The 23,269-nt window shown below is 44.9% G+C and overlaps 1 protein-coding gene across 1 annotated transcript; it reads left to right on the top strand.

The window, feature by feature from the left end:
* Positions 1–1,315: 1,315 nt before the first annotated feature.
* Positions 1,316–4,957, top strand: Maf (avian musculoaponeurotic fibrosarcoma oncogene homolog). The gene has a single exon (NM_001025577.2). The coding sequence runs from the start codon at positions 1,347–1,349 to the stop codon at positions 2,457–2,459; it is 1,113 nt and encodes a 370-aa protein (NP_001020748.2). The 5' UTR covers positions 1,316–1,346; the 3' UTR covers positions 2,460–4,957.
* Positions 4,958–23,269: the final 18,312 nt, after the last annotated feature.

The raw sequence follows: 23,269 nt of genomic DNA, 5'->3' as shown, positions 1-23,269 counted from the left end.
CTGCGGTTCAGCCGGGCAGGCCTCTCTCGAACTCCGAGGAAAGCAAACCATCCTCCCGGGTCCTACCGGATTCCAGCCGCCCTTTTAGTAAACTCTGTCCCCTGGTGCACTAAACTTCGCACCGGCCGGTGGTGGGGGGTGTTGCTCCCTGGCTGCGCCCCAGTAGCAGCGCCGCAAGGGTTAAGCAAACCTGTCCCAGCTGACAGTCAGCTGATTGGGCTGTGATTGACAGCTCCGAAAAGTTTCCTTGTTTCTATACTATTATGCTAATCGCTGCCGCTCTCGCCGCCTCCCATTGGCGGAGAGTGCCAGTCAATTTCCCATTTGAGCCTGACGTCACGGGTGCTATAAAACTCAGCAATTGCTTTAAACTCTTCTCGCTGGGATCAGAGGCTTTAAAATCTCTTTTCATCTTGGAGCTGTAGCTCGGGCTGCTCGTCCGCTCGGCCTCTCCCCCCAACCCTTTTGCTCTCGGCTTTGCCTTGGCCCAGGACTTGCAATTTTGCTTTAAAAAAATAATAAGAAAGAAAAAAAGAAAAGAAAAGAAAAACCAAAACCAAAAGAAAAAAAGTGGGGGAAGAAAGAACTTAACTCCCCCCTCCCTTGCCTCCAGCCGGCCTGCACCTCGGTCTTGCACTTTGCACGGAGGGAGAGGGTGAGAGAGAGAGAGAGAGAGAGAGAGAGCGCGCGCACGCGAGGGATCCGGAGAGAGAAAAGAAAATAATAATAGTAACCATAAGAGCCAGGCAGAAGAGGAGAGAAGCGTGAAGTGTTAACCACTCCGGTGTGGAGGCCGGCGCCTCCGGGACAGCCACCCGCCGCGCCACACAGCCCCGGAGCAGCCTCCGCGCGCGCCCCGCCTGCAGCCCGGCCGGCTTAGGCGAGCCCTCCTTATGCAAAGCGCGCAGCGGAGCGGCGAGCCGGGGACGCCGCGCACCGGGCCGTGCTCCTCCGGCATCCTCTCTGCCGCTGTCATCACCACCGTCACCGCCAGCCGCGGAGGACCTTCCCGAGCCTGAAGCGCCCGGGATCGGAGCTCAGGGAGGCGAGCAGGCGAGGAGGGGGCCCGGGGCGAGCGGAGGAGAGAGAGCGAGAGAGCAAGAGAGAGAAAGAGAGAGAGCACATTGGCGTGAGCAGGGGGAGGGAGGGCGGGCGCGGGGGGCTGCGGGCAGGGCGGGGGGTGTGTGCACGTTCGAGCTTTCGGGCCACAGCCACCGCCGCGCAAGCTAGAAGCGCCCTAGCCCGGCAAGCTGGCTCACCCGCTGGCCACCCAGCACAGCCCGCTGGCCCCTCTCCTGCAGCCCATCTGGCGGAGCGGCGGCGGCGGTGGCGGCGGAGGCAGGAGGATGGCTTCAGAACTGGCAATGAACAATTCCGACCTGCCCACCAGTCCCCTGGCCATGGAATATGTTAATGACTTCGATCTGATGAAGTTTGAAGTGAAAAAGGAACCGGTGGAGACCGACCGCATCATCAGCCAGTGCGGCCGTCTCATCGCCGGGGGCTCGCTGTCCTCCACCCCCATGAGCACGCCCTGCAGCTCGGTGCCCCCGTCCCCCAGCTTCTCGGCGCCCAGCCCGGGCTCGGGCAGCGAACAGAAGGCGCACCTGGAAGACTACTACTGGATGACCGGCTACCCGCAGCAGCTCAACCCGGAGGCGCTGGGCTTCAGCCCGGAGGACGCGGTCGAGGCGCTCATCAGCAACAGCCACCAGCTCCAGGGTGGCTTCGATGGCTATGCGCGGGGAGCGCAGCAGCTGGCCGCGGCAGCGGGGGCCGGCGCCGGCGCCTCCCTGGGCGGCAGCGGCGAGGAGATGGGCCCCGCCGCCGCCGTGGTGTCCGCCGTGATCGCCGCGGCCGCCGCGCAGAGCGGCGCGGCACCCCACTACCATCACCACCACCACCACGCCGCGGGGCACCACCACCATCCGACGGCCGGCGCCCCGGGAGCCGCGGGCGGCGCGTCTGCCTCTGCGAGCGGCGCGGGTGGCGCGGGCGGCGGTGGCCCGGCCAGCGCCGGGGGCGGCGGCGGCGGAGGCGGCGGCGGGGGCACGGCGGGGGCGGGGGGCGCCCTGCACCCGCACCATGCCGCGGGCGGCCTGCACTTCGACGACCGCTTCTCGGACGAGCAGTTGGTGACCATGTCGGTGCGCGAGCTGAACCGGCAGCTGCGCGGGGTCAGCAAGGAGGAGGTGATCCGACTGAAGCAGAAGAGGCGGACCCTGAAAAACCGCGGCTATGCCCAGTCCTGCCGCTTCAAGAGGGTGCAGCAGAGACACGTCCTGGAGTCGGAGAAGAACCAGCTGCTGCAGCAGGTAGACCACCTCAAGCAGGAGATCTCCAGGCTGGTGCGCGAAAGGGACGCCTACAAGGAGAAATACGAGAAGCTGGTGAGCAACGGCTTCCGAGAAAACGGCTCGAGCAGCGACAACCCTTCCTCTCCCGAATTTTTCATGTGAGTGTGACACGCGATCCCAGCTAGCCACCTTGTTAAATGCTCCGTGGGGGTCCCGCTCCTGAGTGGGCTTGCTAGTTGCAGGGCCAAGCTCGCTCGGCCACCACCTCGCCCCCTCCCCTGGCGAGTTTGCTCCCCTTGGCCCTGAACAGACACACACACACACACACACACACACACACACACACACACACACACACACACCAAGCTTGTGGTGGTGGTGATGGCTCTTTTGAATTGGGGAGGGAAAGGGTGTCTGGCTCATGGATTGCCAACCTGAATTCCCCCGTAACTTGCTAGCTTGGTTGTTTTGTTCTTTTTTATTATTATTATTATTATTACAACTACTACTCTTTTTACACCGCCTGCCCCACACATACCCTGGACTTGCACAAGGGTCAAAGATCTGAGCAGCATACTTCATGTAGGGCATAGCTCACCTTTGAACCGGGCCATCAATTGCCTGTATATATATTTTTTCTTCTTCTTCTTCAGCTCATGAGCTGGTGTTCATTCTGTGTGTGTGTGTTTGTGTGTTTTATTTTGTTTGGATTTTCTTTTTTCTTCTTCTTCTTCTTTGTTTTTGTTTATTATTACTATTACTAATTTTTTGGAGCTTGCTGTGTTTCCCAGCCTCTGCCACCCCCCACCCCCACCCCTGCACCATGTTCTTGAGATAAAAGGAAAAAAAAAAAAAGCAGGGTTTTTTTTTCCCCTCCTTCTGAGTTCTTCTGATTGAGCTTGCAAAGGAAAAAAAAATGTGAAATGCTATAGACCTTGCAGCGAGCTGAGTTCCACGGGGGTTTTATCTTAGCATTGTTATGCTAAAACAGAATGAACTAAAGCCACTCCTGAACCTGCCACAATCAAGCCTACATCAACCTTCTGGGTGTGACTTGTGAGTTTTGGCCTTATGATGCCAAATCTGAAAGTTTAGTCTGCCATTAAACAACAAACAAACAAAAACACAAAAACAAACTTACTCTCATCTCATGCATTACGATGCTTGCTACTTTGTCTTAGCAACAATGAACTATAACAGTTTCAAAGACATTATGGAAAAGAGACATTATATTAATAAAAGAAGCCTGCATGCTGGACATGTATGGTATAATTATTTTTTTCCTTTTTTTTCCCCCCAATTTGGCTTGGAAATGGACTTTTGAAGACTTAGCGCATGACATCCATACTTTTGATTTACAGCCTCATGACTTTTTTGAGTTCCAAACAACAACAGAAAAAGTACAACCCCAGAGCCTTCTTCCCTTGACAGTTTGCTTCTACTCCTGACTGCTTTGAGTTACAATGAACTTCAGCCTCCCGTTGTACATGCACTGAAGGCGTTCCTTGTCAAAGATAGCAGAATGGGCTACAAATTTATATGGCAAATATTATAGAACGTAAATTAAATGTTTTCTTTTTAGAAACAATGATGCCTGCTTTGGGGCACTTTAAATTGTGCTATTGCCAAAAGCAGTCTAAATTTTCTTTGAAAAGAAAGAAAAAAAAAATCTGCCCCAATTATTTTTTGGTTGGTTTTATTTTTTTTTATTTTATTTTTTCTATTTTTTTTTTAATTTTTTTGGTTTTTGGTCATTGTCAAATGTGGAATGCTATGGGTTTCTAGTATATAATTTAATTCTAGATTTTATAATCTGTTAGCCCAGTTAAAATGTATGCTACAGATAAAGGAATGTTATAGATACATTTGAAAGAGTTAGGTCTGTGTAGCTGTAGATTTTTTTAAAGACCGATGCACTAAATTGTTTACTGTTGTGATGTTAAGGGGGGTAGAGTTTGCAAGGGGACTGTTTAAAAAGTAGCTTTCTGAAGCATGTGCTTGCAACTTAAATATAAGTTGGGTATGTGTAGTTCTTGCTATACCATGGACTGTATTGAAAACCAAAGTATTAAAAGGGGAAATGCCCCTGTTTATATCTGTAGGGGTATTTTACATTCAAAATGTATGTTTTTTTCCAAAATTAAAGTATTTGGGACTGAATTGCACTAAGATATAACCTGCAAGCATATAATACAAAAAAAAATCGCAAAAACTGTTTAGAACGCTAATAAAATTTATGCAGTTATAAAATGGCATTACTGCACAGTTTTAAAGTGATGCAGATTTTTTACAGTTATGTTGTGGTGCAGAACTGGATTTTCTGTAACTTAAAAAAATCCACAGTTTTAAAGGCAATAACCAGTAAATGTTATTTTCAGGGACTGACATCCTGTCTTAGAAAGAAAGAAAGAAAGAAAGAAAGAAAGAAAGAAAGAAAGAAAGAAAGAAAGAAAGAAAAGGAAAGGAAATCTTACCACAATAAATATAAGAAATCTTGTCAGTTACTTTTCTTTTACATATTTTGCTGTGCAAAATTGTTTTATAACTTGAGTTACTAACTAACCACGCGTGACGTTCTACATGCTTCTCTTTCATTTTCAATTCTGGTTATATCAAGAGAAAGAATAATCTACAATAATAAACTGCATTTTTTTTGATTCTGTTCCGTTTCTTAGTGTACAGATTAACTGGGTCCCATGTCTTGGAGCTTGGATATGAAATACAAAATGCATTCTCTTTGATTTCTGAACAAGGGAGTTGGAGGCAGGAATTCTATTCTGAGAGGCAGGAGATTGACACCATATAGTCAGTAACAATATTTAATATTAATACAAATTATGACATCTTATTTTTTCTCCTCACAGATCTTAGTTTCCTAATAGGCTGAGCTAGTAAGGAAAAAAAGTGAGAAAGAGGGACAGTGAGAGAGAAAGATAGAGAGATAGACAGACAGACAGACAGACAGACAGAGACACACACACACACACACACACACACACACACACACACACACTGAGAGCACATAGGAGCTTTCTGAACAGGACTCTAAGCTTCTGACGAAGGAGCACAGATAGAGGGACTGGGACCAGCAAGTCTGGCTCACCAGAGGTGCATGGGAACATATGCATTTAATGGTAAAGATAAATAATTCTTGCCGTTTGGCCAAAATTGATTATTTTTTCTTCTTCCCTTACATGTTGTGATTTTCTTGTTGGCACAGTCCTGACAAGACTAAACATAAACACTTTGCACAAATCAAAGTTGTTTGATTTTGCTCTTTTTTCCCCCTGTCATTTTTTTTTAAACTTTTCAAGTCACTTGTCCTAAATGGGAAAAAGAAAGTCTATCATTTGCACACAGAGTTTCCAGTTCACACCAGGTTTTATCTATATTATCTAACTATATTTCGAATAGTCAAAGAGCTGTCTCCAAGCATATAAGCTAGGGATAACTACATGAGTCCCCCAAATATAAATATACAAAGAAAACAACATTTTCATGGGGTGTAGGCGGTGCTCTGATATATTGCTGTTTGCCCCCAAAGCAGGTTATGAATGGGGTCTAATTGAATGATCACTTGGAAAAATATCTCAATTACCTTCAGTTGAATTCCTAAACCCTGACCCATTTAAAACTGACACAAATTCCTGCAACCATGTTACAAATACATGGCATTTTCTCTTTCGGTAGGACTCCCTGAGAATTAATCCCATAGTAGACAAAGCCAACACTGTTTTGGAAATATAGCGAAACACAAATGACTTTTGTCTGATTATGTTTTCGATTCTTTTTTCTTTTTTAAAATACTAGCTAATATTGCAACCCACCATGCAGGCCTGATTTCTAAGGAATCGGGTAGCCCTTCAGGCTGGGGAATCCTGGCCTGTTTCTCATGGGCCTTGGCTCTTTTGCACAGAACACAGACTGTTTACACTTCCTATGTTGGCGTCACTCGGTGAGCTTAGACGTGAGTCCTCAAAACACTTAGTTCTGCTTGACAGAGAAATCTTAATGGCAAAACTTCTCTTCTATGCTCTAAGTTAGCCGTCCTCAGCTTTAGAGATTTTCATCATCTGACTACAGCCAGAAAATAGGCACACATTACCAGTCTGGCGAGGAGGAAATGGGTATATCACTTGGACCCAAAGCTCAGCACCAGAAGAAAGAGTTTAGGCAAATATATTCTTAGGCACAAGAGGCATTTGTAACACGATGGTCGCAGTTGTTTATCAAAGAGTAAGACCTGGGTTGGGGTGGGGGAGATGCAATTATATATAATAATTAATCACTTTGATAGAGTTCTATAAAGCAGTTCAATATCAGAAGCCAGTTTGGGCCCTGGACATTAGAAAATGAGACAGCACCATCAGAATAAAGAGGAGGCGGAGTGACTGGCTCAAAGCAAAAGTTAACCTTCACTGAAAAGCGCTTTCAGACACGAGAGACTTCAGAAGATAATACTAAACAGAACTAAACGCAAAAAAAAAAAAAAAAAAAAAAAAAGACGTATCTTGTCCAAATGCCCATGAGTACAAATAGATTCCCAAAGGTTAAAAACAAAGGAAGGAGAGAAAGAGAAAGAAATCGAAGAATAAGAAAGTCTCCTTTTCCCCTTTCCCCTGCATTTGTCTAAATAGTGTTAAAATTCCTATCATTCCAATAATGAAACAGCCCACTGGCAAGTTAGAGTCATCAGCGGGATATGGCACATTTGGGAAGCCCAGCCGCGTGTGCCCAGTGTGAGTGTGTTCATAAAATATGGGATGCCCATAAGATGAATGCAAGCTGTCCATTTGAGAATATTGTTTGTGATTCTGGGGAATGATTCCCATTTTCTGTCCTTTCTAAAGAAAAATGTGTTCGAGAAGAAGGCTAATAAATATGTAGCCACCATACTAAACAATTAAGTAACTACACTCCTTGTCTGAAGGACTCCCAGACTCCCAGGAAAGGGCCTCTGCACTTAGCCATGTATCAGGCATACAACCAAACAGGTGTGATAGCTTTCCAGCTGTGACAATCGTTTTTGTTTTTGTTTTTGTTTTAATCTATTGGAATTAGCACCTCCATGTGTGCGCGTGTGCATGCGTGTGTATGTGTGTGTATGTATGTGTTATACCAACATATCTATAAAGAAAACTTTCCCAAAAGCAAACAGCTAGTATTTTTAAAAGCAAATTCATGCATGCACATTCCTGACAGTATATCTTCATTTTTATTGTTTTCCTGGCAGAGAATTATACTAAGGGGGAAAAAAAAAAGCAAGAATTTGACTTCTCTCCCCAAACCCATGTTAGGGGCATCAGCTTTCTGTGGATGGGGACACTTTAGGTTTTCAAAGGTCCTGGTGATACTAGTATTGATTGGTGTCAAACGTGTCATTTGTCAGACATAGCTGTAAATGAAACCAATTGTGGTAAAATACAGTTAGGTACACACCTTCCGGATGCTCCTCCGGCACACCCCCATATACAGTGTTTTTTCCTCTGAGGCGCTCAACAAAAATCACTTACTTTTAATTTCCTGGCATATGTATATTTCCCCTTTTCAAAAAAAATTCATAAAATATCCAACATATTAATATATTGATATCAAATAGTTGCAACCTCTTCCCAACTGATAAATCATGTGCGCATTTACAGCTTGGTGCCTGAACCACTGAGACCCCCTTTCCACACAGACACTACCTACAATGGGAGATGCTGTTTTTTTGCTGAATGTGTCTGGTGCTAACACCCTGTTCTTTCCTCCCCTTTACCTTTACCAGAGTCCTGTTTATGTGGTAACATCACTTCTAGATTTGGGGGCTTTTAAATAGGACTTCCTCTGGCCAAACCACCAATGTTACTGTTAAAAGCATTCAGATAGAAGAATGGTAGTCACCTTTACGCAGTTCGGCTCTCCAGCCAGGTTCCCTGCGTTTCCTTGTCTCAGTCACAGAAGTTGCTTGTGACGCACCCCAAGGCTTAGGAGCACAGAGCTTTCAGGGTCTTTGTTGTCTTACCCTGCTCTGATTGAGGGAAACTTACCCCCCTTTGCTTACACATTCTTAGCTTGATAAAATACTACTGATGTATATCAGACCAACCCATATTTTTAAAAGTCTGATTGCAACCCTGGCATCATTTGTTTGTTTGTTTGTTTGTTTGTTTGTTTATCATGAGTGACAGCATTTAGACATCTGATCACTGCATACCAAAACCTCCCACTGCCGCTCTGAGGCCTTAATGCTCCTACAAACTGTCCATGAGAGAGCCATCAGAAGTCAGCCCCCCTCGCAGCCCACTTTGGAGGGCTGATTTGCAGGACTTCCCTTAGGGACTGACTTACATTGGATTATAAAACTAATAATTTACACCCTTTCTTGGAAGAGGCACTATCGTTCCATTGTGTTGTTTTGGGGGATTTAGGGAAGTTTTCTCTGCAGTCGAAGGCTGTGGTTTCTACCACTTCAATTGATTCTTCAAGATCCTAACTGAATAACATGGAGTCTGTGCTTTCCTTCAAAACGCTGAAGTTTATTTGTGTTCTCAGCTGATCCTCAAGCTCAGAGATGTCCCAAGTCCAGAGTAGAGCAGCCATAGGGGACAGGGACAGAGTCCAGGGTCCTGTGAGTGGAACCAGGATTTGTTTTTGAATTTGTCTAAAACAGGAAAAGCCTTACTCTGCCTTCTCAAAAGGTAGTTTTTATCACTTTGAATACAGATCTTTAAAATACCAACATTAAAGGCCCCGGGAAGGGGGAATTTTCTCCAGCCGTTTCTCCATCCACACCCCTGAACAAATTAGTCTCTCTCTGGCATGTTCACTTTAGCCAGAAGTTGGAGACTGGTAGAGCTGGATTGTGGATATAAAGCAACGCTGTCCTGAGAAAAACTGGGGGCCCTGTTGCCCTCCAGGGAGGAGTGATGGAAAGAAGAAAGTAAGATTAGACTGCTCTGCACCGAGGATAGAAAAGCCAGGTCCCTACAGCTGCTGTAGGAACCGAGCAAGGAGGGAGACTCTGAAGGCATGGACCCCTAGCATAAACAGTTCTAGGAGCTTTTACCTGCTCAGTGGCCAAAGTCAATGCCAGTACACACGTAAGGCAGGACTCCTTCCTGCCCTGCTTCTCCAGCAGTATGGGCACACAGGAGTTTTTGTTGGTTTGTTTTTGTTTTGTGTTTTTTTTGTTTTTGTTTTAATAAGGATGCAAAGGGGGAAAGAGAGCTTTGAGGAAATCATTACTGTCTCAGTCTCAACTGGAGGGAGCATTTAAGAATGCATTTAGTTGTTTGTTTGAAAGTAGTAACATTTTGGACCAGTCAGACACTTTATCCCAGTATGTGTACAGACACTGCAAGAGGTTTTATGACATCGGGGCAGCTTTTGATCGGTTAAATTTGAGAGGCCTCTGTGTGTGTGTGTGAGAGAGAGGGGGGGGGGGCTGCCCAACAGAACAAGGCTGAGATAGAAAATGCACAGAACTCAGATGTTTATATGAATGCACATGAGTTGGACGGTTTTAAGAAACTCCCCAAACACATTTTCCAGAGGGAGTCCATGATAGGAATGTGGAGTTCCTCCCTGAAATCAGAGGGGGCATCTGCTGAGCACCTCCTCCTGCATCCAGCACAACTCAACTTTTTTTTTTCCTCCTGTCTGATTAAATCACAAATGCTCCCTACCCCCACCCCCACCCCCAGCAGACTTTAGATTACAACATAACATTCCTCCCCTCTGCACAAATTTATCTTGAATTTTTAGTAGCCCACGAGAAAGGGACATTAATTCAAGAAAGGGGACAGCAGTGGGGTGACTCCCTGCTTTGGAACGAAAAGAGCAGGAGGAAAGGAAATAGTTCTGAGAGTGCAGCTCTTACCCACCCTTACTCCAAGCCTGGCCTGGCTGATTCTGCCCCTAGATTTCCCCCATTGGAATCCATGCTGAGTCCCAGACAAGCCTGTTTCCAAACTGAGCTCTCAAATGAAGGTATTTTCTCACAGTTGGTCTAGGGAAGCAGCTACCATACCTTGCAGAACCAGGCAGGGAAGCAGGGAAGAAGAAACTGACATGGTCAGCTGTCAAGAACGGTTATGACCTGCGAGTCAGCACAAGGGTGTGCATGCCCCTTTTACAACCAATATTTACCCAGGTTCTATGCGACAGCATCTGCTTGTGGCCAACCTCCAGAAGTGGCACGGACTTCCCTGTGGAAACTTTAGCAGAAGAGACATGAATCTGATGGCCTCAAGACAATGGGGGCACTTTAATCAAGGCTTAAAATGCAGAGGGAAGGAAGAGATCCTGGCTGCCGGGGAAGGAATTACTGACAAAGGCCAACCTTGACCTGTGACTCCAATTGCCTAGGGTCAACTCAGATCCTCCTTAGGGACCCTCCCAAAAAGTATCTGTTGCTAGGGAGCACTGATAAGGGACAGACAGTTCCCTTAGCCTCACCCCCTTCCCCAGATTGCTGAAAGTAGTAAGGCCCTTAGCACCAAGGTTTGGGAACCTTACTATCCGACTCATGTCCCATCCAGTGTCCCCCTCTTGATTGTCAGCACCCTCCCTTGTCATGTCAGTCACACAAGGCCATGAGAGAGCTCCCCCCACCCCCGGGAGGGGAATGACTTTCCAGCCAGGAAACATGAACCCCAGCACAAGTCATCCTGAGTGGAGTCTACGTGGCAACAAATGCAGAGAGCAAAAAGTCCAGTTATCTGTAGAGAACTGAACCTAGAGATACTTGGTTGTCCAAAGCATAAAGCTCTCTGTGGCTTGAGATGAACAGAAAGGCAGACAGGGGAAAAGACCGAGAGGGACCCCTTTCCCAGGGACCACACAGTCCTCACCATACCACAAAGAGCCCCCGCCCCCTGTCAGCCCCTGCCCATTGATACATACACCAGCCACATAGCTAGGCTCAATTCCTAGCCAGAGCTGAGGGAAGCAGAGTGCTGACTGATGAACAGCAGGTAGGAATCTGCTGGAACCACGGGACTGGCCTGGAAGCCAGAATGGCTGCCTGTGGCCAGTGACTTTCTTAGGCCACCACAAAGTCTCTCGCTGCCTTGCCTGTAGCTGCAGGCCTACATGAAGCTGGTGCATGTTTGGGGACCAGGCAGCCTGGTTCTGGGAGCATCAGTGACAGCTACAACCCTCTTGTCCCTGGGACCCCTGCTAGGCCCAGAGCCAGCGTTCCTGCAGGGAGCTCTGATGTGCTTTGGTATCTAGCTGAACTTGTCTGAGAGGATGACTGGGGAGGGGAGGAGATGGGAGATGGAGGGGAGCAAGCCTTCTAGGCTGTCAAAACTACCCATGGAGCCACGCTGCTGGACCTGGGAGGGAGAAAATACACTGCCAGAGCCCCTCTCCATTTTACATTGGTACTCCGCTCTAGCTCCCAGTACCCTGAAACTTTCTATAAACAAGATGAGCATTTTGGTGTCCAGAGCATCTGTGTGTTTTTACTCTATTAAGTTTGTAGATTTTTCTTTTTTTTTCTTTTTCTGCTTTGAATAGAAGAAGAAAGAAAAGGTGATGAAGGAACTTGCAGATAGCCTGATTAAAAATCTTTAAAGTCTCCCTTTATGCTTTGGACTTTCCGTGGCCTGTGGCTGGGTACCCCCTTACAGAACAAAGCCAGCTGAACAGGTTTTCTTTCTCCAAGAGTTATTTTTGATTTTTCTGGATTTAACACAATGCCAGACAAACTGCAGACACCTAGGTGTTGTCTCCATAGGATGGATGGGGTTGGAATACATTTGGGGGATGGTTTTGGCTCAGGTAGGCAATCCCTGTGTCTTCATGAACAGATATTCTATATTCTAGCTCTCTAGCTTCCGGTGGAGCGATTAGCCGTGAATATTTTGAAATCAAAACAATAAGTATGCATCACAGGCACTCTAAATACTGTTAGATTATTTTAAAAATCCTTTTTTTTTTTTTTTTTTTTTTTTTTTTTGCAGGACAGAAAAATAGAAAGAAAAAAAAAAACCCAGTGGTAACTATACCATACCCAATGGTCACCCAGTGATAACTAACTATACTATACCAAATGGCTACCCAGGGGTAACTATACCTTATCAAATCTGTTTTAAAAACTATTTGTGTAGATCTGTTTTGAAGACAATGAATTGAAAATGTCCTGACCTCTGCCATCCATCTATATGCTTGGCCTCTTTAAGAGTCACATCGAAGTGAGGAAAGCCATTTAAAGATAAATCTACAGTTTCTACTCACAGGGGCAGGGTTGATCTGCCCATTTGGCCCTACATGAGCAGAACTAAGCTTGCTTCAGCTTGTCTTAGAAAAATCCTCACCTATGAAAGACAAATGACACCCTCCCCACGCCTGACTAAGGCCACTGTGAGATACCACAGACACCCGTGACATGCTTTCAAGGCACACTTCCCACTCTCTGAGACACTCACTGTGGTGTGAAGGTATCCAGCCCCTTGGAAACATTAACTTGAATATTCGTGTTCCCTCTTAAGCTATTAAAACAACAACAACCTCTCCAATGGGTAAGGTTAGAGGCTCTATGATGTCAGCCATCCAACCTTGATTATAAGGTCATAGTCCAGCTCAAAACTCTCCTCTCTCACTTTTATTAGAGAGCCCCTGGCCCTTAGTCCCCTCCAATGACTGGTTTAGGCAAAAGGAGCCAGAAAACAACAACAACAACAACAACAACAACAACAACAACAACAACAACAAGCGCACTGGCGTTTGCACTCAGTTCAGGTGTGCAAACACCAGAGTCCACTTCCCCGTAGCTTTGGAAAGAAAGCACCTAGATAATGCCATAGGTTCCCCAGGTAGCTAAAGCATAGAGGTCATCTTGGGGAAAACGACACCAACCATCTACAGAGGACAGCCTCTTTATGAGATTTCAGGCAGGATGCCAAATATTGCATTTAATGAAGCTAATGCTTTTCCTTCCAAAATAACAGTTACTATCAATGACAGGGCCAGGAAGGACAGTGGGTGGCGGTGGCGGTGGCGGTGGGGGGCACTTTTGCAAAGCCCACATCAAGTTATTGCTTTGTAATATTTTTCTAAACTTGTAAAAATGCCCCACAAGTATTTGAGCCCACGTAAACCCTCCCTGTCAAATCTTAACATGTTTGTTATATCCCCAAAGGGTTGACACCGATATTCCTTCTGCGGTCTCCTCCTCCGCTTCAGTCTCCTTCCGCTCCCTCGAATTTCTATAAGAATCTATTGTTCCCAAAAGAATCTTTTCATTTTCCCCTTTGGAAGAGAAAGTTGCCCTAAATGGGGAATTTTAATTTTTATTATTTTCTTTTGTTTTGAGATTAACTATCAGGACTTCCAGTAAAGAACAGATTATCTTAATGGCCCACTTCCAGGTTTTGTGACAATTTTGGTGTGTTTCTTGTTTCTTTTTTTAATCCCCTCTCTTCCTTGTAAAACACACACACACACACACACACACACACACACACACACACACACACACACATGTTTGAAAACACATGATTAGCTTCTGATGGTGTTGGGAGGTAGAAGGGAAAGGATTCGATTATCACTCTTACACTTGAGATAAAAAATGTTCGAAAGAAGTAGAGAAGAGTTAGGAAGCCCAGTGACAGTTTAAGTGAGGGTCACTTGTTCAGCTACAGCAGCCCGTGGGACCAAGCATTGAGGTGACATTTTCTCTATTTTTCCCCACCAATTTGTAAAGCAGTCCAAATAGGAGTGTGGCACATTAGGGGAAAATAATGAAATGTCCTTGTTGGGGGGGGGGGGGAGGAGGAGAAAAACCACAGGATGACTTACCAGTCTGTTGCAGTTATTGTACATAGATTTCCCAAAACCAAGTTGAATCTTTTAAATTAGATTTTAAATATATTTTGACAGCCTGGACTGGTACAATGTGACTCTCCGTGGGAGGAAATGACAGGTCTGTTTTGCTATTAAGCTGCTATCTAGAAAATATTAGGCTCTGCACAGCAAATGAACACTATTTTATCACCTGCATTAGTATAGCTAATAGCAGTAGCTTTATTTTTTTAAACCATAGAAAGGTAAACATATTGAATCATTGGGCTTTGCTAGTCAGTGTAAAACAAAATTTCCTCCCCTCCTTTTTTTTTTTTTTTGTAACCTCATTCCCATTTCAACATTCTGAGTACTACTGGCTACTAATTCAAACAGAAGAAAATGTTAATAAACGAAGGGATGACATCTACATGCTAGTATTTGTTAAGAGAACACGTGAAGTGATTGACAGGAGTACTAGCAAAAAACCACAGAGATGGGGGTGCAGGGTGGGGAGGGCAGAGTCTGGACTCGCAGATGCCCAGTAAGTGCCCACAGAGCTAGGTCAATGGGTCCTCTGAAGAGCTAGCAGAGGCAGACACAAAGTCCGTCAGAAATTGTTCATATTCCCCTTGTATGAACCCAGAGTCACTTGGTTCCCCGTGAGTTAAGAACAGTTTCAAAGCTGATACAGGGTGCCAGGCTTGTGGCAACCCCCTTGAGAGCCATAATCAAGAGGAGGTTTCTCTTGCACTGTGGCCTGCTCCCTTCAATTGAGACACATCTTCTGGCTTGGTAGGGCTGTGACCACCATGCAAGATCAACTAGGACCGAGTCGTTCGTCGCTGTCCTTACCACAGATAGTTAAGCTACCCTGTACATACTGTCCTTCAAAGGCTCTTCCTGGATATTAATCACCCTTTGTTTATTTTAATATATCTACTGAATCAGGTACCCAAGGGACTCCTCTACATCTGTGATGTGAGAAAAGCAGTTGCCCGAAGCTGAACAGGTAACGCCTGGATCTTCGATATGCATGTGCTTGTTTGAATGGATTTGCCATGCGAGGGAGGGATTGCAGGCCAGCCAGCAATGCTACAGCAAGCTCCTCAGACAGGAGAAGTTCCTGTTGTCAGCCATTTTTGTCTCAGTATCTCCTGAGCAACACAAATTGTGATGCCCGGTACGGCAATGGCTCAAGCTCTCTGGGTGAGAGCCGGCATGCGTTGCCGTTCTGTGTTGATTCCTTTCTGTTATCATCTGTCTCGTGCAGAATAACTACTCCAATCTGAGCAGATCTCAACCCTTCATCCTGATGCAGACCTTTCCCCACTCAGAGAAGGTGGTCCTTTGACATGAATGCTGGATCATTGGATGAATTTGAGCAATAGTGACATCCATTGTCTTGATCTGTTCTACCTGGCTTTGGGAACATTCCAGATGTACGATGGTTTATAGTGTTTGTGCTCGCACCTGGAGATGTTTAGCATAGTTTCAATGCACAGAACGTTGTCCATCTTGAATCCATAGGCTACAATGGAGCTAGCTAACTTCCACATCAACCAGAGGCAGAAGGGGAGGGAAGGAGACCCGTGGAAGGCCACGGTCTGATTTTTGTCTACTAGAGAAAAGAAAACCGAGATGTTTAAACGTGTTTTCAACTCCAAGTATCCCAGTGTGGGTTTAATTATGAACCCTCGCCATTTGGAGAGCCGGAGCCACACACTCTCACACCAACTATGACACACTGTCATAGCTTTACGAGCTCCTTTCACTTCTCAGCTGGCGAAACAATGGATAATTCTTTTTTTTTCTTTCTCTCCTCTCTCTCTCCATTAAAAAGTTTGCTTGCTGAAATTTGCATGAAATATTCTTATTTTATTTTATTTTTTTCTCTCTCTGACAGGGAGTAAAAGTCACACTGTGAAATTGTGGCTCTTTGCAAAGGAAGGGTCTTGTGGTATGCAGAGAATGAGAGTATTGGGTTAAAGCATCAAAAAACAACAACAGCAGCAACACAAACAAAGCACTCACACCCCCTCTATTCAACAATAATGTCTGATTATTTATGTCCGGTTGCTATGTTGCAAAAAGTCTCATTTTAAATAACTACTCTGTGACTACACAATATGGTTTCTCTGCAAACCTTGTAAAAATTAAGGTTTTTTAAAAAAACAAAAACAAAAACAAAAACAACATGGATTTCTGCATCTAGATTTGCTCTCAGAGTATTTCTTTGGTTTGACGTGCATGCCTCTATGTGCATGCAGCTGAAATACTTATTCCGTACTTGTGTGGGTCTTTACAATTCTAATTTGAGAGCCGTCTGATAAATACAATGATCTAGACTTACTGGCAGGTTTTGTGACATTGAAACCATCCATTTTGAGCAAAAAGTTAATGAACATTAAAAGCAAGGTTCACACTGGTCCTGACCCGACTGGTAATATTTCATATAAGGTTACCAGTGGGAAAGAAATCAAATTTCATCTGTGAACATGATTGACAGGCAAGAGTAAAGGGAGAGAAAGACATTTGGCCGGGAAGGGAATTTGGGGAGAAGGACAATGCCTGCAGGTTCCTTATGGCATTAGGTATTATAAGCCGATGTATGGAAAGCTCACTGCCCGGTGCTTTGGGGAGAGTTGTTTTTAGAAAGTCACTTTGATTATGAGATTTCACTCCAATAAGTACAGTTATGGTCGACCAGTAGACTCTGCCTCTCGCTAATTTCAGTCAGGAAGGTGTACCTTAGTGGTTCATGTCTGGCACCTTAATGCGAAGGTGAGTTTTGAAAATGGAACCACATTGAGTTTTGAAAATGGAACCACATTGGGCGTGGTGGTGCACGCCTTTAATCCCAGCACTCGGGAAACAGAGGCAGGCGGATTTCTGAGTTCGAGGCCAGCCTGGTCTACAGAGTGAGTTCCAGGACAGCCAGGGCTACGCAGAGAAACCCTGTCTCGAAAAAAAAAAAAAAAAAAAATGGAACCACAAGACTTGGAGGGAGCTATTGAGTTGTCTTTTGTTTACTGTCAAAAATGTAGTCTGGGTTATACAACAACTATTCATGGTCATATTACAAATTATTCATCCAAGGGCTGGGGAGATGGCTCAGCTCTTAAGAGCTCATACTGCTCTCAAAGAGGACCTGTTTAGATCTTAGCACCCATATTTGGTGCCTTGCAACCACCTGTAACTCTAGCTCCAAGGATCTGGACACCTTCTACTGGCCTCCAGGGATATCCAACAGATGTAGATAGATAGACAGATAGACCGACAGACAGGCACATATACTTTAAAATATTCACCTAGATACTACAGGAAGATTAAATTCTCTACTTCAATAACATCCCTTGACTTTGACTAATATTCTCTATTATATGTCATACACCCAAATATGCTAATCAAATAAAATGCATTTAGGCCTTCTTTCTCAAGAAAGTTCTAGCACTCAAGTCTAACACCTAAGCATGGCTTATCTGTCTTCCAGACAGTCTTGCTTCTTGACTGACTTGTCCCACACCTTCACTGGCCAAGGTGTGACCGTTGCCATGGCAATGAGTGATGCTCTTGCCTGACCCTCTGGTTCAGTGTGGCTTTTGAACTAGCTGTCTCCTGACTTGCAGTGTACTAAGGTGTGAGTGGCTCTAACTACCTTCGATTTGCATCCAATTAAAAAATAACCCTTCCTGCTCCTGTGTCTTAAGGTCCTGACCCAGGACTTGGAAGGTGGCAAGGAGTCACAGCCAGTTTATGTGTTTGTTCCGACCATTTCAGATGTTCCTGGTCTTGGCTTAGACCCACCTGGATGCAACTGAGTCTTACATCGCTGTCTTAGGACATGGCAGACAAGGCAGATGCATAAGACAGAGGCTGGTGGTGACTGTCCTGTCATCTACAAGAGATATAATGTATAGAAATACTCTTTGTTCACAGACACTACCCCAGTCTTCACAGCATGGACATGATTTTCTCTAGCCTTCCTTGTACCCATGGGAAGTTACTAAATGTTAGGAAGGCTACCCTGCTATTTTACAAACAGAGTAGCATGAAACCACAAGACAAAACAAAGTCTTCAAAGTCTTGTCCCTGCCTACCTGTCTCTAGGTGTTGCTAGTAAGCCTTTGGAGAAATATGCAAATATATGTTCATAGTTCCCACTGGATATGTGTCCCTCAGCCAGTGTCCCTCACAGAATCTATGAAAATATTTGATAGATCTAAACCTACATTTCCACAAGGGAAACTTACCACCCCCACACTGTAAGTTCTGATTGGCACCTCTGGAAAGACCAAATGTTTGGTCTTGACCCTGTCCTCCGACAAAAGCTGATTGGGGTATCTAGACAGTAAGTCTTTAGACTAAGTCCTGGGAGGAAGAAGGCATTCTCTCTCACTTGAGGGTTTGTGGTGGGGGCCAATCTGGTAAAAAAATTCTCCTTGAGTGTATTTCAAGCTTATTGGATTTTTATATCTTTTGGCTCTGAAACAATTAGGGAAGAGATTTTGCTTAAAGTGTTCCGTGATCTCGACTCAACCAAATTGTTTTCTGTTGCTGCTGTTTGTTGATTTAGATTAGGCTCCTCCCCAACCAGCACGCTGATTTAATCAATTCCTGCCAGCATTCGATCTAGCCTAATCATATCTTGTGACGGTGTAGTTTTTCCCTCAACCCTGACATACTATTGAAGTGGCGAACTTAAAGAAAGAAACATTCTACATATCGGTGAGGGGCGTGGAAGGATACATTTTTGCAAATCCTGTGGCCCTCAGTGACTTAAAACAAAAATGATTCTTTCGTAAGGGCCACGTGTCATAAAGGCACGAGTGTGTTCAGTCATCTGTCGAACGCTTCCACGCTGACATTTAAACTCTCTCTCCTCTCACTAGCAGACTCTGTCATTTCCTTCCCCTGGAAAGGACTATCAAACTTTAGGTCTGTGTTTCTTTTTCTTTTCCTGGCACTTGATGGAATATCAGCAACCAATGAGCTAAGCACTAGGGTTGTGGAGATCTGCTTGTTATTATTTGCTTTCCACTTACTGTATTTGAAAAACATCAGCACAAGGAAAAGCCAGTGAGTTAGTGTGTTACCCTTTCCAGCATCTACTAAGAATAAAGAACAGCTCTTAGTTACCACCACGTCCTCTCCAGTGGCACTAATATCACCCAGAAAGACAGAGGACAGTGTGGATTCAGAGCTGCATGGGAAAAACCAACCCAGCCGCGAGATTTACAGATATTGTCAACTGAATCTTGGCTGCTGAGCAGGGATAGCAGGTGTAAGCCGTGCCAGATATTAATGCCTAATTAATAGTGAGAGGCTGCATCTTGTGATGGAATCAACAAGTCAAGAAAGATTATCCAGAGAGGGAAAGGAAGGGAGACGTCGCTGGTGGGATTTTATTTTCTGCCTTTCGCTCTGCAAGCGTCATCTGATGCAGTTCCTCGTGTGCAGCCTCCGATGGTTTCTCCTTGTCTTTCCTGTCTATTGAGAAGCACACTAAGTCCATTTGCTGGCCGGTAGGCAGTAGAGGTGAGAATTGAATTGATCGCAAATGCTCCGAGAAATTGACCCTGAGGTCGTCTTCCCTTAAATTGGGTTCCACACACAAAGTTCCTTTTCTTCCCTGGCTCCTGCAGCAGAATTGAGTTGTGGGGGGCTGTAATTATTTAAAGGAATTCTTAGGCACCGGAGTTGACTGTCCCTCTGTACCCTTAATCAAAATAGAGACCTTTTGTTACGGCCAGTAGTTAATTAAAGGGCTGGCGTCTATACCACTGTGGTGTGCCTCTGGCTTGTTTATATTTTAAAATGAGGTCCATGCCTGATGTACACGAAGAAAGGGGACCAAAGCTTCTGTGGGGTTATCAACTGTCCTGAACGGTTAGAATAGAGTAGAGCAGATTAGGACCGGACAGAACAACAGAATTCTCTTTTTACCTTTGTTATTTCTCTGCCTCTTTCTGTTTCCCCTGTGTCTCCTATTCCCTCCTCCTCGTTTTCCCCCTCCACTCTCCTCCTCTTCTTCTCCCTCCTATTCCCTCACTCCTTCGCACACCCTGCAATGGGAAACATGGGTCCCTACCAGAGCTCTCAAGGCATACAGTATGCTTCGCAAAGTGGGAGTCTGGTGCTGCATTTACGAGAGAACGCGCCTGCAGATGGCATGTTCGGAGCCTCTCCTTTTCTGGTCACAAAGGGTTGCAGAGAGACCAGAAATTCCTGTACCCAATGCTGACTTTTGTGACGCATGCTAAGAGCTGCTTTCTTGTCCTGTGCTTCGGTGGCTAGCTCACACTTGAAGTTCTGGGCTGATGCTCAAAGGCTGTTGTGGTGTGATTTCTTATTTTGTTAATATCTTTCATTCCTTTTCCTCCTGCTCCTCTCTCCCCGTTCCTCTTCCTTTCTTTCCTTAAAAAAAAAAAAAAAAAAATCTCTCACAGTTTCTTATCATGACCTAGTAGAATATAAAAGCAAACTGCATGGGCGGCCACCCATTTTCTTCTGTGCTCTGGGAGACCAGACCGCTGCTGAGGTTTGCACAGGGAAGAGGAGAGAAACTGGGCTTCTGTGGGTTGCTAAGCTGAACAGGCTGCACTGCCTGAGTCTAAGGACTCCCAGCTGCTCTTCTCTCCAGATACTATCAGGAAGCTCTCCCTGAAGACCCCTTGCTCTGCCGCATCTCGTTCTTTACCCGGACTCCCTGCTTCTCTGCCTGCTCAGTGTCCTGTTGGTGCAGTGAAACCAAGCCCGAATGTTCGTCTCCATGCATTCAAACCCAGACCTCGCTAAGCTGTGTGCCACAAACCTATTGATGACTGTGTAATGTTTCCCAAACATCATTATTTTGGGCAGCGATTTGAAGCATATATTTTGATATTATTTTCATATGTACACATATACATATCTATCTCTATCTATCTATCTATCTATCTATCTATCTATCTATCTATCTATCTATCTTATATGTTTGCTTGGTAGCACTTTATCAAATTCCATTCTAAGAGCAGAAACCCTGCAGTCAAGAGTGAAGCGTGGCCTAGTCCCAAACCATCCCTGCAGATCTGCTGAGATAGAATACACACAGCTCTCAAAAAGCAGGCCTGTAGGATGTGAGCTAGGGAGTATAGCCCTTGGCCCTGGAAGGAGAGTTTCACAGAATATTCTACAATGTCCCTATTGCGTGTGTGTGTGTGTGTGTGTGTGTGTGTGTGTGTGTGTGTGTGTAACAATTAAGGAAGAACTTGCTTGAGTTACTATTTCTTTTGAGCTGTCCATTCCTTTAGAGCCATCCTACTGAGGCATTGGTGAGAGGGCAGGCTTATGGGGGCCACTCCTGCAAGGTAGCTGTGCCTGTTTTTGTTCAACACTTCGTTTACTTTGTTATGTTTTATCTTATCTTTAATTCTGCGTTTATGCGCGTGTGTGGGTTTGTGCTTGGGGCTGCAGCTGCCAAAGCGGGGTCAGAATGGGCAGTGCCACTCAGAGCCCCTGGAGCTGGAGTTACAAGTGGTCATGAGCTGCCCGGCTTGGATACCGCCGGGAACTCTGGTCCTCTGAAAGAGCGGTACACATGCTCTGAAGCCCTGAGCTATCTCCCCAGGCCTTTTCTCAGCAATTTACAACATCACGCCCATCTTCACCAGGCCCATTTTCTTTGACAATAAAACGAAAAAGGCACCTTGCCACCATGCTCAGAGATAATGGGTAGGAATTTCACTTTTGGAAGGAGGAGAGGCAGGGAGGGTCTTCTGTCAATTCATCAGGAGGTCTCCGCAGAGCCATTGAGAACACAGTGATCTTGGGAGGCAACTTCTATTTCTTTAAAATTTAATCAGGATCAGGTTATCCTGTGCTTCTTGGGGGGCTTCTCTCCTCACCTCTTCTTTCTTTTTATTCCCACACCCTCTTTTTTTTTTGTTTTCTATTGCAAGCTACAGCAAATGATGTTGTTGGTTTATAATCAAAGTTCGATGTTGTTAAGTTAAACTGACTTGGGGCTTTTGCTTAGGAAATAAACATTTGGAAGCTAGTATATTCAAGGAGGCTTGCACAGAGGATGCAATGACAGACCCATCCATGCACACTGATATCTGTACATTTATATATCTGCATGCAGGGGTATGGATGGATGTGAGTCTCTTTCAGAGCCTGTTAAAACTGGTTCCAAAAAAGAGTATCTTTACAAACCAAGCTGCTCCTATCCTCTTGCCCATGAGGCTTAGCACAGTCAGGGTGTAAGTTCTCTGGGATTAATGACCTTATAATTGGTGATTCGCTTGCCACCTGTAATTCATATCACTTTATTATATTCCCTGTCAATTACGTTACTTGTCTATCTAATAGTCAGAGTATGTAGCTAGAGTTTTCTGTCTGGAAGCTATGGTGCTCCTTAGCTTAGAAGACTCTTTTCCCCTTCTCCCTAACAAGGAAGCTCATTTAGAAAGAAATGTTTATGTGAAGTGCCTGTCAGCTGGCATTTTTACTGGTTCGCTAACCCAAAGGTAAAATATAAAGCCGCGTCTTTTCCTCGCTGGCTTGTTGTGAGTAGAAGGGTCCCTCCCTTGTTAGCTTGATAAATAATTTCACTAGGGGGACTCGGCTGTGTTTTTATGCTTGCTGTCTATTTTCTGCTTCCTGCAAATAAATTTCTGTACTCAGAGAGTACTAAAACTCCAAACACATGGGATTTTCCCCATTTTACTGCTGGTCTCCTGAAATATTTATTCGATCTAGTGTTTTTAATTAATTTTTTAAAGGAAAAAATACACTGTGATTAACATCAAACCAGGAAAAAAAAAGTATTCATCCATTTGGGGCAGCCACTGAGTTTATACCTGGAAAAGCAGCTCTTTTGAAAGGCTTTGTGTGTTAAACTCCCCATCTGATTTGTCAAACAGAAGACAAGTGTTACTACTTGGGAGAGCCCTGGAGTTTTCTCATTACATTTTTCTTTCGCTGTGTTTCCAGATTTAATTATTAAGCTGTTAATAGGAGAGATAAATAGAGGCATAGGATTCTATCTAGAAATAGGACAATGTACAATAACATCTGTACGTTTGAAAAATGAAGCTAGTGTAAGAGTCGAAATAAATTGATGTAACTGTTGTCTCGCTAACGTCCTGGGTATTTAATCTTTGGGTTCATTAGTACCACAGAGAGCTGGGTACAGCATTAACCCCAACAAATACACCCCA

The sequence above is a fragment of the Mus musculus genome, chromosome 8, assembly GCF_000001635.26.
Source record: "Mus musculus strain C57BL/6J chromosome 8, GRCm38.p6 C57BL/6J".
Classification (NCBI taxonomy): Eukaryota; Metazoa; Chordata; class Mammalia; order Rodentia; family Muridae; genus Mus; species Mus musculus.
This window is presented reverse-complemented; position numbering and strand designations above follow the sequence as displayed.

Coding starts and splice junctions, on each gene's coding strand:
- Maf (NM_001025577.2), top strand. CDS start 1,347: ATGGCTTCAGAACTGGCAATGAACAATTCCGACCTGCCCACCAGTCCC.